Source organism: Protopterus annectens, chromosome 8.part1, assembly GCF_019279795.1.
Source record: "Protopterus annectens isolate FY-2018-M chromosome 8.part1, PAN1.0, whole genome shotgun sequence".
In the NCBI taxonomy this organism is placed as follows: Eukaryota; Metazoa; Chordata; order Ceratodontiformes; family Protopteridae; genus Protopterus; species Protopterus annectens.
Genome location: NC_056742.1, coordinates 373,973,779 through 373,990,757, shown reverse-complemented (window position 1 = coordinate 373,990,757; position 16,979 = coordinate 373,973,779). Strand labels below are relative to the sequence as shown.

General features: G+C 37.8%; 1 protein-coding gene across 1 annotated transcript in view; it reads right to left on the bottom strand.

Annotated features, from left to right (window-relative positions):
- ABCC12 (ATP binding cassette subfamily C member 12) overlaps positions 1–16,979 on the bottom strand; it is a 1,155,696-nt gene that overhangs the window by 133,010 nt on the left and 1,005,707 nt on the right. The window contains exon 24 of the mRNA XM_044081948.1: positions 3,091–3,277. Within this exon, the coding sequence (XP_043937883.1) occupies positions 3,091–3,277 (187 nt within the window). The remainder of the gene's footprint in view (positions 1–3,090; positions 3,278–16,979) is intronic.

The following is a 16,979-nucleotide window of genomic DNA, read 5'->3' as shown; positions in this document are numbered from 1 at the left end:
GTGTACTGTGACTGTAATGTGTGTATGCGAGGGAATATGAAATGTGTGGGTGTGAGTTACCTTTGTGTGTGTCTGATTGTGCAATCTCAGAGTTAGTATATATATATAAGTAGGGGGGTGAGGTGGGGCTTGCCCCCCTTCTTATTATGTGGTCTAGGTTTGTCTGTGTGCTTGTGGGGGGAAGTTGTGTGTATGTTTCTCTGTGTGCTCTGTGTGTAGTGTAGGCTCGTGAGCTTTGAGTTTCGTGATTATGGGTTTTCGGGATTTGAAGGTTTCGGCTATGTAATTTCGAAATACTGAAATTCGGGATTTCAGTATTTTGAGATTTCATAGTGAACCTATATATATATATATATATATATATATATATATATATATATATATATATATATATATACACACACACTCACACACACACACACACACACACACACACACACACACACACACACACACACACACACTAGTTACATTTATACATTCTACGGTTTTACAGAGGTAGAAGGTACTAAAGAGAAAGCTCATGTGCGACTTAATGGATTGTACAGACAGCACTTATATATAAACATTGTTTTATCATTTCAGTGATAGGAAAAAATGAAAAGCGTAAAAATATTCAGAAAAAAACACTAATGAAAGCAAAACAAGATAGTTGGCCAAACAAATGGTGCTATTAACCAACCTGACTGGATGGACCAGTTCTGAAGAAGTCCCTTCGGTATTTGGGACGAAAGCATGCAACTGAATGTGAATAAATTGTTTTTTGTGATTTGCTCCAATCGCTGTGGTCCATCCATTCAGGTTGGTTAATAGTACTGCTTTTTGGCCAAGTGTCTTGTTTTGCTGTTATTTCAGTGAGTGGCTGAGAACATTCTGTTTAAGGAGAGTATTTGGAGAGTACCGTACGGTGAGCACAAAGTTGTAACCTGGTGATGATCATTGCCAGACCAGGATTGATCAAGATGCTGTTTAAATAGTGGTTTAAAACTACTGAGTTTGTCAGAGAGTTTTATTTGTGTGAGGATACTATTCAAGAGTTTAGCAACATATTGGGAATAGAATGAGTCTCCTCCAATATTATTTGACTTATTTGTCAGTAGTAACAATTTGTTACTAGAATGAAGGTCCCTTGCTGGACAGTAGGGCAGTAATAAGTTTTGTATTGCAGGGCATTTTTCTGGATGATGAATGAGTTTGTGTGCTGTAGTTAGTTGTGAATATGTTAGGTAGTTGTAGAATTCAAGCCAGTTTAATTGCTTTAAGCTTATGACAATGGTGGGTTCACTGAGGGAGACTGGTGGCAAATTTAACTATTTCACTGTAGCAGGAAGCAAGTTTATGTCTTTGAGTATTGTTTAAGTTTATTAAGATAGGAGTAGCGTATAAGAGAGTTGGCAGTAAGAAGGTGGTGGGTAGAGATTTTCTTGTAGTATCTGTAAGGAATCCATTAATCCTATAAAGGGACCTTAGTTTCTGGTGTGTAGATTTAATGGTGCACAGTATATGCTGGTCATATTTGAGACTATAATCTATTATAATGCCTAGAGGTTTACTGTTGGTTACAGTTTTAATGACGGTATTATTTGCTGACTTTATGGTAAAAGATTAGTTTTGATATTGCAAGAGGATAAATAGTTACCCACCAAGGGATAAATTCTCTGTAGCCAATAAAACAAGAAATAAATTATATAGATAAAACACTTAGGAGCAACTCAGCACAGAGCAAAGTCTTCAGCATATATACATCCACATAGAATCCAGTCTCCAAAAAGAGTTTTGTAATATAATGGTACACAAGAATAGTTCGTTCCAGATAAGATAAAATATCCTTTAATTCAGACACATGAAGAGGTGAGCGCTTTCGCCAGAAGGCTTTATCAAACCATTAATATCTTATCTGGAATGAACTATTCTTGTGTACCATTATATTACAAAACTGTTTTTGGAGACTGCATTCTATGTGGAAGTATATATGCTGAAGACTTTGCTCTGTGCTGGGTTGATCCTAAGCATTTTTATCTATCTAAATTAGTTTTGATATTGGCAACTTTTTGAGGTAAAAAGCATTAACTTAGTTTTCTTGGGGTTGAGTAGGAAGTTTGATTCTTTGAGCCAAGTTACTACAGAGGAGAAATATTTTTGGGTAATGTCTTGGAGCTTATTTATTGTTGAGGCTGTACATATTAATGATGCCGTCTGCATACTGAAGTGAACTAAACTAGCATAGTGAGTGGGGGTGTGGAGGTTATTAATAAATATATTAAATAGGAGAGGAACCAGGATAGATCCGTAAAGAACCCCTGTAGTAACTGGTTGAAAGGATGAGTAAGTTTATTGCCATTTAACAGCTTGTTGCCTTCCAAATAGGTAACTAAGAAACCACAAGGAGTATTGTGAAAGTCCTACCGAGGAGAGTCAAATGAGCAGTTGCTGATACGAGACAGTGTCAAATGCCTTTGACAAGTCTAAGAACATGGTGGACACAAGCAGGCCATTGCTTCGATGCTGGTTTATTATACTGGTAAAATGTAGTATAGAAGTAGTGGTGCTGTGCTGGGGCCTAAAGCCTTGTTGTGTGGCCTCCCACTCCCCTCATTTCACCTCATTCACACAGTCAAAGAGGTAAAGACTAGCACATTTGCAACATTAACAAGAAACATAAAAATACAATTTCAATTGTAAAATGATACAATGCGGAAAAATTGTTTTAAACTTAAAAAACTGCTTCTTGCCTCCTTGAATAGATTTGGTTCTTAAGCTTGGCTCCAGTAAAGCTATGATTCCCCCCATTTTTTGTTTGATTGATATGTGGCCTGTAGACAACAGTCAACCATTTAACTGATTTTACCTAAAGCAAGCTTTGTAAAGAGAAGAAAAATGAAAAATATTGAAGTATATCAGCTAGTGCCTAGTTCACAAATCAAAGAGAAACATTTATGAAGCAAAGAAAGGCAGCATTGCATGTTGTTAAAATCACTACCACATCTGTACTAGAGCTTGTCTTAAAACTACAGACCTGCTAATCTTTCTTACTACTTCCTGAAAGAAAGAGACTGAAAGCAGTCACAGATTGTGACTTTTTTTCCTTACCTGTATGACATAGGAAAGTGCCAGTCCTCTGTACGATGCATCAATGCCATCAGGACTCAGCACCACAAACAGCGATACAGCCAGAGTTAAAACTGTCATAAGGAAATCGATTCTTATGGAAAGCCATCGCATACCACAGTTAAACAAAAGAAAATGGCAGGAGTTTTCATCATTCAGCAGTTTAAATCTGAAATTAAAAAATGGTTAGCAAAATTTACTGGAATTGAGTTCACTCTTTTGTAGAAGAAAATCCATATTTTTATTTAAAAGTAATATAAAGTCCAATGGGGCTGTTAGCAGCAATACCATCTTACAGCAAGAAGCCTTCTGGTTTGGTTCTCACCTGTGTTCCCTTCTGTGTGGCATCTACATGTCCTCCCTGTTTCACATGTTTTTTTTTTTTTAATAGGCACACAAGTTTTCTTTCCACATCCCAACGGCATGCAATTAGATGCATTGTGACTCTAAATTGGCTGTGTATGTGTATGCATATGTGTGCTCGAGCGCACGTGTGTGTGTGTGTGTGTGTGTGTGTGTGCATGTATGCACGCGCACGTGTGTGTGTGTGTGTGTGTGTGTGTGTGTGTGTGTGTGTGTGTGTGTGTGTGTGTGTGTGTGTGTGTGTGTGTGTGTGTGTGTATGTGTCTGTGTTTGTGCATAGTATGGAAGGAAGGCCTGGCAATCTACTTCCATTCCCTACTCACCTAGTTAACTCTCTGGATGGTAGCAGCTTTTTATGCTGTCACTATAAGAGGCCGATGCAGCTTGACAGCTTTGGATGAATGGAATATAAAACCCAGCAACTACTAATTTACATTCTGCAGGAGTAAGTTAACCACTGGAAAACTCAAGGTTTATGTACAAAACAGAATTAGAGGGGAATTATACAAGCACATTTCTATTCAGTGATATTATGCACCTGCCAAACACATTAATAGAAGCTAATAAGTAATTTAAAATAGAACTTCATTCTTTCTGTAAAATAGTATCAACACACTTTAGCAACTATATTAGTTCTTCTATGTTACCAAAGGGCAGAACAACTCAGCACTGAAACATCAGATAACCTTTTTAATGCACAGCTGAGCATGTCTTCTTCTTCCAGATACTGTAATTTATAAGGTCAGAGCCTAAACACACACACACACACACACACACACACACACACACACACACACACACACACACACACACACACACACACATACACAGACACATACACACACACACACACACACACACACACACACACACACACACACACACACACACACACACACACACACACACACACACACACACACACACACACACACACACACACACACACACACACACACACACACACACACACACACACACACACACACACACACACAGACACACACACACACACACACACACACACACTATAGCGTGTTTCACTGTACCTAGTGAACAATGAATGACAACAGAAGGGGATAAAGAAATAAAAATGAGCCTCAATACAATTGTCTAGTTTTTCAGTAACACTGCTCTGTAAGCAGTGCAGTGCAGAATTGTATTCATATTTAATAAATATACAGATCTGTGTGCGGGTTTTTTGAATTTATTTGTTTCCTTGTAAGTATATTTACAGTAAACTCTTAGTTAACCAGAACTCCCAAGCAATCAGAAAAAAAATCAAGAAATACAGTACAATTTTCATGTGTTACACTTTCTCCCCCCCCCACAGAAACATACGTTACATTTTTAGAGTTTTAGAATTTTAAAAAGGAAGATAGGAATAAATTCCCTCTTTCCCTAAACTAAGAGCAAGTCAAACCAAACAAATAGTATAGGGTACAGTATTAATCAGGCCTATTTTTAATGTAACTCTCAAGCAACCAGAAACTACAATTATCCGGCATCTACCAATCCCCGTGGGTGCTGGTTAACCGAGGGTTTACTGTATTTATTTAACTGGAACAGATTATACTGCTTTAAAATTTAACACTTACTACAATAAGCTCATTTTAAAACTGTCCATGAAAAGGAAGCTTCTTGAGATAAAAATTATAAAACAGGCAATGCTAAGTAAGTTTGTTCCAAGCTAGGCATGATAATTGTACATCTCAGGTCAGTTTTCAGTGCATTTTGTCAGGATTATGCATTAGAGCAAATGAGTATTTCTGCTCCCTATACATATTAGCATGGCATTTTGTGTCATTATGATGCATTGCCAAGCCATGAATGAAATACTAGCTATGGAGAACTGCGGGGGGATTAAGAGCAAGATACTGTGTATCTAATTTCCCAGTATAAAACGTGCTTCTCATTCAGAAGCCTATTTAATTCATTACGGCCTACACCTTCTGATTCTTCTGCAGTTAGATCTTACTGACAACCTTAGGCTCTAATACAGACTGTTCATATTTGCATTTATAAATTCAAAGCCATGATACATACAAGCTACAGAAAGATTTCATTTTAAAGCTTACATGATGTGCAACACAACTGCACTGACATCTGACCTCTATCTAGTGCTGCTTGAAATATTAACTGTTGTTCATACACTATTTATTTAAATTGTCATAATTTTCATATTTTTCTAAATATCTCAACAAACAAGTAACACAAATGTTATTGCTTAGCCACATATGAATGCTAATGGATGGACACAATGCTGCTAACAGTATGTCTGTAACTTGAGTGGTTACAGATGTATTAAGTTGTTTACAAAATATTACACAATTAATATTCACTATGTTTATTATGACTTATAAAACTCAGTTGAATATCCAGAATCTAATGAGCCATGCCATTGTAAAGATCTGTGTGTGCTGAACTGATTGCCGTTTATATTTCTTCACTAACACTTACGGCTCCAGAGATATGAACATTTGTTTGAAATATAAGGCTACATATTACCTTGATTTTGTCAAAAAGCTCAGGATGCAATCATTGAGAGTTAAAGAGTATAACCCTTCAGAGTTCCACTGCAGTGAATGAGCTAAAATGTTTACTTCTCAAATGGTGAAAATATAAATTTAATACAGCAAATCTAAAGCCCACAAAATGAACAAATAAAAAAAATGAATAATAATTTAAATACTGTGTTGCACCCTCCATTTAATTTGTCTAACTCTAAAATTAGTGCCCTTAGGTAGAAAGGACATGACCCCATTTCTTAGGCATGTGATCTTGCAGCTGGAATGCAGTAAAACACTATGATAATTCGCTTTATTTTTCTGAGCAAATAAAAATTAATATTTCGATTATAAGCTTTCAGAGAAGAGCCCATGAACTCCACTGTTTTATTTTGAATGTGCCTTCCTTTCTGAATCCTTCTTATAGCCACCTCTGTTCTGCTTGACATAATTTTCTCGAAGGGTCTCATTATCACCCTTTCTATGAAATATATCTTTTACTACTTCTATGTTTGAATTTCATCCTTTCAGTTGAAGATGATATGTCAGTTGCTAAGTTTTTCATCTTCTTTGACATATGTGCTGAATCCATCTTAGACTCCTCTGTATGATGTTTTTATTTTATGACTAAGTCAGCCAGATGTGGGACATTTTGAATACTATATGGACCACAGTCCCCAGGATTGTTGCATTATTTCTTAGAGGAAGTCTTACTTTGAATATGTATCTGCATTCAATAAGTAACACTTTAGGAAAGGGTGTAGAAATCTACACCACTGACTTTTGTAACACTCCTGAATCGATCTGTACTGATCATAAATCATTTTTATTACTCTTATCCCAAAATGTAAATGCATTCTTTTTACAATCCCACTCCAAGAATAACCGTCGTCAAAAGTATTTAAATTTTGATTATTATGGGGACTTTGCACAGCAGGGAAAAAACTTCATACAGTGAAAATATTTGTTAATGCATTTTCTTGTAATTTATTTATTTCAAAAATGTCAGCACTTGCCATTGTGATGAGGGTAAGTAAACAACGTTCTAAATGTTTAGGATACAAACACAAAAATGTTAACTTATTATGACATATTTTTTAAATAAAATGCTACTTTTGTCTTGTTTTCCAGTATTTTGTCTTGGGATTTCATTACTGTCATCTAAGCATAAACCAAGAAGTAAATCACTGAAGATTATGTGTTACACTGAAATGAATGTTATACAACAGTTTATACAACATTTTATGGCAGCATCTTTGAGTGTGATACCATATGTGCTAGTGTTATATTTTAAGATAGCCTCAGTAGTATGTCAAAACTTAGGACTAAAATATTTGAAGATGGCTGAGTAACAGACTTCATTTCAAATACCACTGAAATACCCTAAAATGAATAGCCTGCTGAAATGTGGTGTAATGCTTACCTCAGAGTAAATTTTTGGCAGAGAATGGGGAAAAATGCTAGGAGAGCTGAAAAATAATCTCTCTCTAGTTCTGGATGATACTTAAGAGCAAATGTCTGCCTTGCAGAAGGGAGGAAGACAACATATCTAACCAGTGGAGTTGTTGTCTATGTTTCAGGTAGCTGATGGTGTTAGTGATGTACCAGGTACTGGTACTGTCCAGTAACAAGCATGACAGGAAACTGGGCAACTCTTCTAAAATATCAATCAAGTATCAGGACTGGTATTTATGTAGGTGTGTATTTATGTCTGCCTTTGACCCAGGGTCGTGGTCTGATTCAAGATGGATCCATTTTGGCTACTGCCTGGAAATATAGTAGGGAAGGGAAGGAGGCAATGAAAATAAATTTAAAGGTATAGCAAAGAAAGATGACGAAATATAAATTCAGATGCAGTGTATAGAGCTTATTAAAGAAAAGCTTAACATTAGCTGTTACTATATGAAATAATCTATAAAGCAAAATCACTCATTCAGATTTGAGAATTAATGCTTACTACTGTGTTAATGTTACAAAAATGTAGAAATACATGTATATGTCCAGTCCATAAAGGGTCTGTCTCATGTCAGAGGGGAAATTTGTATTTATGAAGTACATCCAGGAGATGAAATACAGAGGGGAGGGTAGAACAATTATATTATTGGGGGGGGGGTTGAAACAGGAACAGGATGCATGTTTTGTTAGGAAATGAATTAAATTTTGTCTGAATGTGGTGTTGTGTTTATTGAAGATTTTACTTGGGGGTGACTCCCAGGTGGTGGGTGCCAGAATGAAGAAAGAGTGGGCAGTTGAGGAAAGTCAGTTAGGTGCAGTGAGGATAACTATCATTTCATTGGATCAATGTAGATAAGGGGCATTTTTCACCGAAAGACTATAAACTGGAGTGGGGTCACTGTACAACTTTATTTGTATCAGGCAGAGCAGGAAGAGATCATTGTGGACAATCACAGGTACCATAAGGATAAAGTAACAGATTTGGTTTGAGAGTTTGACGCTGTTCTATTTATTTATTTTATTGAGACATAAGTAAGCATATGAAAGGCATATACGAGATGAGGTATTTATATGTTTTTATCTAGTAGTGTTTTTTCCCTTCAGGGATTAAATAGTGGCATATTTTAGGGCTACCATATCAAGTAGAGTTTATTTTAGCATTTAGATTATTTGCATGAATATTAAAAATTAGCGGTTTGTCTGTTCACCATGGCTGTAGTTTGGGAAGAGTGGTTTGGAGTTTCAGAAGTATAGATTTATAGCTGGTGGTTGACTGAAAGAATGCCAACTTGTTATCGTAAAGTAGTTTATCTAGGTAGAAGGGATAGTGAGCGATAGTCTGTAGTGCAGGAAGTTATGTTACAACTGGGAATAGCAATCACTACTTCTTTCTCCCAGATGTCCTGGAAAACAAGTTGTGAAAGTGAAGGATTAAATAAATGAAACAAGTGAATAGCCAGTGAATTACCATCCTGTTTAAATAAACCAGCAGAAGTGGCCATCTGAGCCTGTTGATCCATGTGTGGACAATGAAAATAAGTTTAATTTGTCTGTCTGAGAAATTATTTTTAATAAAGAAAGAATATGGTAGGGCTATTTGGGGTTGGTTTGAAAGAGTTGCTGTACTGGTACACTGAAGGAGTACTAGAGAATTGTAGAGCAAATGCTTCTGGAGTAAAGGAGTGCGGAATGTAGTTTGATTTAGAATGGCCAGTTATTATGCTGATTTCTTTCCAGACATTTCTTGGGATTGAAAAGGATGTATTTTAAGAAAATATGCATCGTTTCTTGATCTTATCACTTTTTTAGCTTAGATACAGAGTAAGTAGGTATTATGTTCTATAATGAACTGGGTAGTTTTCCTTTTTTGTTTGAGGAGGAGGAATAATTCTGGGGTCATTCATGGAAGGTACTTGGTTTATGTAAGCGTAGTTTGAAGGGATAGTATTGATTCTGAATACTAGAAAAAGAAATGGCAGGGAAAATTGTGGCTTCATTTACATTACAGTTGTAAAATATGGGCCAGTTTATGTTATGGATAGCATTTGTTACACTGAACATGTTAGTGGAGGAATTGTGTCTAAGAATGATAGGTGAAGGTTCTGTTTTTTATAAATATGTAAAGCAAATGGAATAGTGATAATTAATATTTGGGAGTAGGATAATTTATTTTATTTGTGAAGCTTGATTTGGTTATGAGGAAGTCTAAGAGATGTCATTAAGACTAACTATGCTGGGTCTGGTTGGTTGTTTAGTAGGTAAAAGTTTATATCTGACTGAAAACTGTCTACATAATTCTTATTGTTGTCTAAGATGCTGATATTTAGGTAACCAAGAATTGAGAAGTGTTTTTTAGTGTGATTTACTGTGGTTTAAATTAAACTGCTCAAGTCAGTCTGTGAAATGGGGTGAGGATAGTACACTGTAGTGGAGGTTGTGGCAGGGTGATGATCAAGAAAGTGGTGAGATGTATGTAGAAGACGGGCATCACACACATTGGCAGGGCAGAGCAAAGATCTGGGAATTGGAGGTTAGCACAGTGTTGTTAGAAGGTCTGCAATATATAGGTAGAATATGGGTGGTATAGATGTTGGCGGGGTGATGTTGGGGTGTATGACAATGGCTGACATGGTGGAATTGGGATGCAGGCAGCACAGAGACTGATGGAGCACAGGTTGGATGTGGGAGTAAGGAGAATGTCAGGGCACAGACTGAATGTTTGCAACACAAAGTGAGGCAGGACACAGGATATGTACCAGGGTTTAGGTAGGATAGGGACACTGCACAGATTGGCAGGGTGTAGGTATGATGTGCGTAGTAGAGAGATTTATACGTTTTTGATAGGGGTTGGGGAGCAATGACTGTGGCAAGAGTGTTTGTAAAATATAGGCAGAGAATAGCAGTAAAAAGGTATGAAGTGGTCAACACACCTGATGTCACTGTGTAAGCTAGATGTGTGCAGCATTACATTTGGTAGGGTAGGGGCAAATGCGTATACAGAATATGGGCAACAAACAGCATAAGAGGGTGTCAGTAGGATGTTAGAAGTACACAGGCTGTCATTGCTGGTAGGATGAGGACATTACAGAGGAGGAGGCTGATTTTAGTATAACGTAGGGTAGAATGAAGGGCAATAGAATGCTAATTTGAAAGACAGCAGCACGGAGCACTGAACGGGACAAAACCACAAAGTGGTGCAGTTTCATTGTGTGAAATAGCGATGGCTTGTGCATACCCAGTGTTACAGAACAAAGGAGTAAGTCATGCAAAGCATACACAGAAAATACACAAAAAATAATTGCTAATTTTTTCTTTCTTTCTTTTTTATTTCATAAGTTTAAGTTACTTTCAGTAAAATATGCAAAATAAAATATTGGAAACAAGTTTTGGCAATGGTGGGATGAGGGGGCAACTTTCATGGCACAAGCTGTTGTGGGGTGCACTCTAAAATTCAGAAAAACTGCCATTTGGTTGAGAGTACAGTATCAGCAGTCATTTATATAGCCACTGCCAATATTACGGCTGTTTAAATGAGTGTGCTTAGATGTTAGTAACTGTGGCTAGGAGCTGGGAGAAGCCCTTTGCAACATTTCTAAGCTTAGAATATGTTTTTGACTATTTTTTTCTTTGTGTTGAGAGTCCACCAGGGAATGCCAATTCACTTAAGTACAGGTCAGTAATGGATAATCAGTTATCATAGACAGTGATCCCTATGTCAGAAGGAGAAGAGGAAAGAATATCATTTGCTGTATTTTTGTCACACAACCCTCGCTGGTAAGACACTGTCCTTTTAGTCTGCTATAGTTCATGACCACACTCCAGTCCCCTTGGAGGCTGAGAACAATACTTGAAGCTAATTTTACATAATATCTATTCCTCATCAATGCCGTCATTTGGCAGGACAAGACACTACAGACCATTATTTCTCATGCTCTGTTCTTTGATTGCACAGTGTTATTTTCAGTTCTTTAGTAACTATATGCAATTAAGTAAATAAATAAAACTTTTTTTTACTTTAAATGGCAAACACTGTTAAAGTTAGTCCAAAAAAGAACAAAGCAGCAAAGATAAGGCTCCAGCTTCTTATAAATGCAGTCTGCTTTAATGATACACAAGCGCTTTCACTGAATGCTTCATCAGGTGCAACACAAACATTAAAAACACACCTTTCATACTAAACCACATGACACTCTCATCAACATTTAAACATATATCACCATATAACCTGACATTTCATTACTTCATTTAAATAAATGTTAAAACCACCTGAAAGTGTATAAAATACATACAAATGTGCCATAAAATATGCCGTAAAATACAGCTAGAACATACAAATGAGATGCATAAACAAGAATAATAAAATAATAAAAACTCTTCATCTTTGCAAAGGTCTATTTTTTAGCATAGGTCTCATGGGTATATGATCATTCAGACCATGTCCTACATTTGCTCTAAGTCTTATTATCCAATTGGCCTCCATCTCTTCAGTCTTATTTCTAACATCTCTCCCTCTTTTGCTTACATAATTCCTTCCTAGTACCATAAATTTAAATTTATGATGCGCATTTTTTTCTATAACATGCTTAGCTAAGGCACTGAAAGTACTTTTCTTCTTAATATGATAGATGTGTTCTCTAATTCTATCTTTTAAAAATCTATCTGTTTTGCCAACATAAAATTTGTGGCACAACTGACAGATGGCCAAATAGACCACATGACAGCTATTGCAGTCAGCACTAACTCTTAAAAAAGAAAGTTTCACCTGAATCAAGGTGTTTAAAGTCTGTCTCCTCTGCTATAAGAAATAGGAGCCTTGTCTTTGCTGCTTTGTTCTTTTTTTGGATTTGCATCATTTTCCTGCGAGGACACCTGGTGACTGACTGTTTTTTTGCATACTGTTAAAGTTAAGTAAAACTTGTTCTGACAGAAAATGCAGACTAAATGTTGTTGTGATATTTATACAGATTCTGAAACAAACAAAATCAAGTTTTGAACTTCACAAGGACGTTACCATGTAAGTTCTCTTAGGAAAACGCATTGCATTAAAGCACAACTAATGCATAAAAGTGGACAAGGAAAAAAATGATTTCAAGCATAAATTACAATTTAAAATTTCAAATTGATATGGGTGTTTATAATATTGTCAAGACAAAACACACACACACACACACACACACACACACACACACACACACACACACACACACACAAAAATGAATAGTTGTGAGTTTCATTGAAACACAAAACATTGAACAAACTCATTGATCATTACCATTAATTACAACTAAAATCAATGAAAAAAAGTAACCAATAATGTAAACAAAAAAATACTTTTATGTGTGAGGTTTTATCCCCCATATCCTCCACATGGGGGTTCGGCCCCCACACCACTGAAAATTAAATAGACTAACTCCAGGCTCACACCAATAAGAAAAATGGACATTTTATTAACAAAGTGTATAGCTTTCACTTTAAATCAAAAGCTGTGCTTGTTAGCTTTAGGAAATGTTGAACATCAGCTTGTCGAATCTTACTGTGATGTGTGAGCTGTGCTAGTGTCCAGGTAAATCTGGCTTTGTGTTAATGGCAAAGTGATTGGAAATGTGGAAAACGTCAGCATTAGGTGTGTGCGTGCGCGCACGCGTGTGTGTCTATATATCTATATCTATATATATATATATATATATATATATATATATATATATATATATATATAGTCTGACTGGTTGGTAGCCCATTTACATATGTGTGTGTGTGTGTGTGTGTGTGGGCTTGTTGTGTGACCCAGTGTCTTGGGTACTAGTACTACTGGGGAGGGGGTTGGGTAAGGTAATAAGCAGAGTTGGGGTTTGAGGCAGTGGTAAGCTTAGGGTTAGGGTTAATGGATATGACTAAGATGATACAGGGGAATGAAACCCCCTATTCTTCATTACTCATATGTACTAATGCAAACCCTGCCACTGCCTCTAACCCTGCTCTAGACATTACCTTACCAAAAAACAAACAAACTTTCTTTAACAGTACCACTATTCAGATTATGTCCAAGGGTTTCTTTTATTTTTTTGCTTATATGATCTTATATTGGCCAAAGTTCCTTCCCAAAATTCTGCATAAGAAATGCACAGTCCAAGTAGAAGACACAGCACAAAGGTTAACCATAAATAGCCTGTACACCAGTTGCTCATTGATCGAGCTGCCTTTTGTTAAAATAATTAACCATCTTTAATGGTGTTTATAAATAAGTGAACTTCTTGAAACAGTTAGTGCAGTCATAACACAATAAATAGACCTATATCATGCTGAGACAATAACAGCTCATTGTACATAATTAAAAATAAGGTTGTAATTAACTAGCAAAGTAAGAATATGCTATATCGTTAATTAGTTCAGCTAAAAATGTACTCTCTAAAATGTGGCAAATTGACTACAGCTGTTATTCATTGATGTTGACACAATAGTGCAACTTGTACTGCACCAATGTGTTGAGTTGCACAGCTGCGACTTTTTTACAGTTCATAGTCATGCACATTTTCAACAGAGTATTATCTTATTAAAAGGGAATTTGCATAACTATAAACTTTTCAGCTGAGAAGTTCTACATTTCTTTGCTATAAGCCTATCAGCCTCCACAATGAAGTAACTCAGATTCTGCAGACAACACATAGGCTCAGAAATGCCCCATCAGTGATACATATGCACACACACACACACACACACACACACACACACACACACACACACACACACACACACACACACACACACACACACAGATACTTGTTCAAACACCTATTGCCACATCTACATACAACAAAATGCATCAGTCTCGTACATCCACACATAAAACATTGGCAGATACCGAGATAAACTTACATAGATGCTAAAACACTTGTCAAACCATCAATACTGGACAGGTCTGGCATTTTAGCTGTGATCAGCAGGGCACAGGTGCATACCTCACAGCTTCTAAGTAGTAAAATCATAGTGCTGGTCAGAAAAATCTTAGCAAAATCTTAGAAAGACAAGTAATGGCAACTTGAAGTAGCAAAAAAATATATCACAACAGGCTATGGACATTCTAAGCAAATTGTTTAGAATTTCTCTCGGTTGTTTAGCAGCATTATGTTAGAGCACTATCTTATATTTCAGAATAGAGGGTCTTTGGAACTAGATGACATAGAGTTGGTGATGAGAGACACACTGCACAGGCTTATTTTGGTTATGTAAGATCTGTGTACCGTAAAACAGACAAAACTTTATAAAGAGACACTAACTCTATGAGTAGCAGTGCTACATATAGGTTCATAGGTTCATACTAGGCTATCTGCCCTAGGGCATTTATAAGCCTAGCCAGAATGTGTTTGACTTTCGCCACCCATTTTAAATTTATTTTGCTATGCCCTTTTTCGAGGTTAGTATACTATGCCTCTGTCTAACAGTGACACAGAAGTGATACCCGGGGTAAACCTATGATCTCCCATCCACTCATCAAGATTCCTCTTGAAGAGAGTCAATGAGGGACTCTGCCTAACCTGGACTGGGATTTTATTCCAGAGTGAAGGGAGCCTCTGGGTTATGAATCTGTCCCTCCAGCATGTCCTATTTATTTCAGTGCTGAGGTTCAAGTCTCTCGAGCGCGTAGTTCGATGGGATTTGGATTTTCTGAGGTGCAGCATGTCCATTAATTCCGGGTTGGACATGGATTTATATGTCAGGCACAGATCGCCTCTGAACAGGCGGTATGCCACTGAGTAGAGCTGGAGTTTCTTTAACCGGGCAGCATATGGCATCTGTTTGAGCCCTTTGATCCTCTTGGTGAGGTACTTTTGGGGTCTTTCCAGTTGCTGCAGGTGTCTGGTAAGGTACATCCCAAAAGGGCATTGTACTCAATTATGGGCCTGATGAGGGATGAGTAAAGAGGCACGATGACCTCCCTGATCTAGATGTGAATCCCTTCATGATTAGGTGGGCTATATAAAATGTTTTTCTAACCACTTTGGCCATGTGGTTGTCAAATGAGAGATTGCTATCAACTTGGGTCCCTAGGTCCCTAATTACTTCTTCTGTACTTAATTGATTACCACCTATGTGGTAATTTGTGGGCACTTTGTTTTTGCCAAAGGGGATGACTATACACTTTTGGCATTTAGCTTGAGGCCATGGCTCTGGCACCAGTTGTCTGTTTCTATGAGGCCCTTTTGGAGGATGCTTGTGTCGGCTGGAGAGTCGATTATGGTGCCCAGTTTGCAGTCATCTGCGAACTTGGTCAGCCACAGTCCTTCCATGTTGGCCTGTACCTCCGAGAAATATATACCGAACAAGAGAGGTCCCAGGACTGAGCCTTGTGGGACACCACTTGTAACTGGTTTGGAGTCTGACATGGCTCCAGCAATTCTAACCATGTGGGTTCTGTCCTTGAGCCAGTTTGCAATCCATCTAGTGACATAGGGGTTTATATTTAAGCTGGTGAGCTTATCTATAATGCCCGAGTGGGGTATTGTATCGAAGGCTTTTGCGAGGTCCAGGTAGGCTGTGTGGACCACCTTCCCCTCGTCAATGGCCTTGGTGACTGTTTCAAAGAATCAACCAGGTTTAAGAGGCAGGATCTGCCCTTAACAAAGCCAAACTGGGTACGATCCAGTGTCTGTAGGTCCCCAATATCTTTATTTATGAGGTCCATGATGACCCTTTCCATAGCTTTGCAGACCAAGCTAGTCAGGCTTATGGGGCGATAGTTTCCAGGATCCGCTGAGGCACCACCTTTATGGAGAGGGACCACTGTTGCTGTTCGCCACTCTTTGGGCACATATCCTGTTGTAAGGCTGAGATTGAGCAGTAGTTTTATGTTTGGGTTTAGCTCTTCTTGGAGTTCATGTAGGACGCAGCCCGGGACACCATCTGGTCTCATTGATGCTGTGTTTTTTGCTTTGGAGAGGGCGGCTCTTACCTGAGCATCTGAGATGTCAGGGGGGCAGCACTCTGCTGGGATAGATATTTGCCCTTTTGGTGGGGAGGGGGGGGGGAGAAGTTTGCACTGAACCTGTCAGATAGGATGTTGGCAATGTCTGTGGGTTTGGTGTATTTTTTGTCATTTTGGACTAATTCTGAGCATATCTGGGAATTACCACCCAGGTTCCTAACATTACTAAAGAAAGCTTTGTGATTATCCTTAGTGTCCTGTGCAATTTTTCTCTCGAAGCTGGCCTTAGACAATTTTATGAGTGCCTGTAGTTTTTTGCTAATACTGATCAGTGATGCCTTCCCTTTTTGGGATTTTGCTCTATCATTTAGTAGCTTCCTCCTTCTATTGTATAGTTTGTTTATGGCTGGGGTCCACCAGACAGGACGTCTGCCTTTGGAGGATTGAGTCTTGGTTTTATTTGGGATCGCATGATCCATGCATTCCTGAAGGTGTTCATAGAATGCGTTTATAAAGGATTCTGCGGTCTGGGCCGTATTTTCCACAGGCCCGGGGGCTTTGAAGGATTCCACCTCAGTTTTGAGGAGTGTGAAATTTGCTTTAGAGAAGTTTTTCACTGTGGTTTT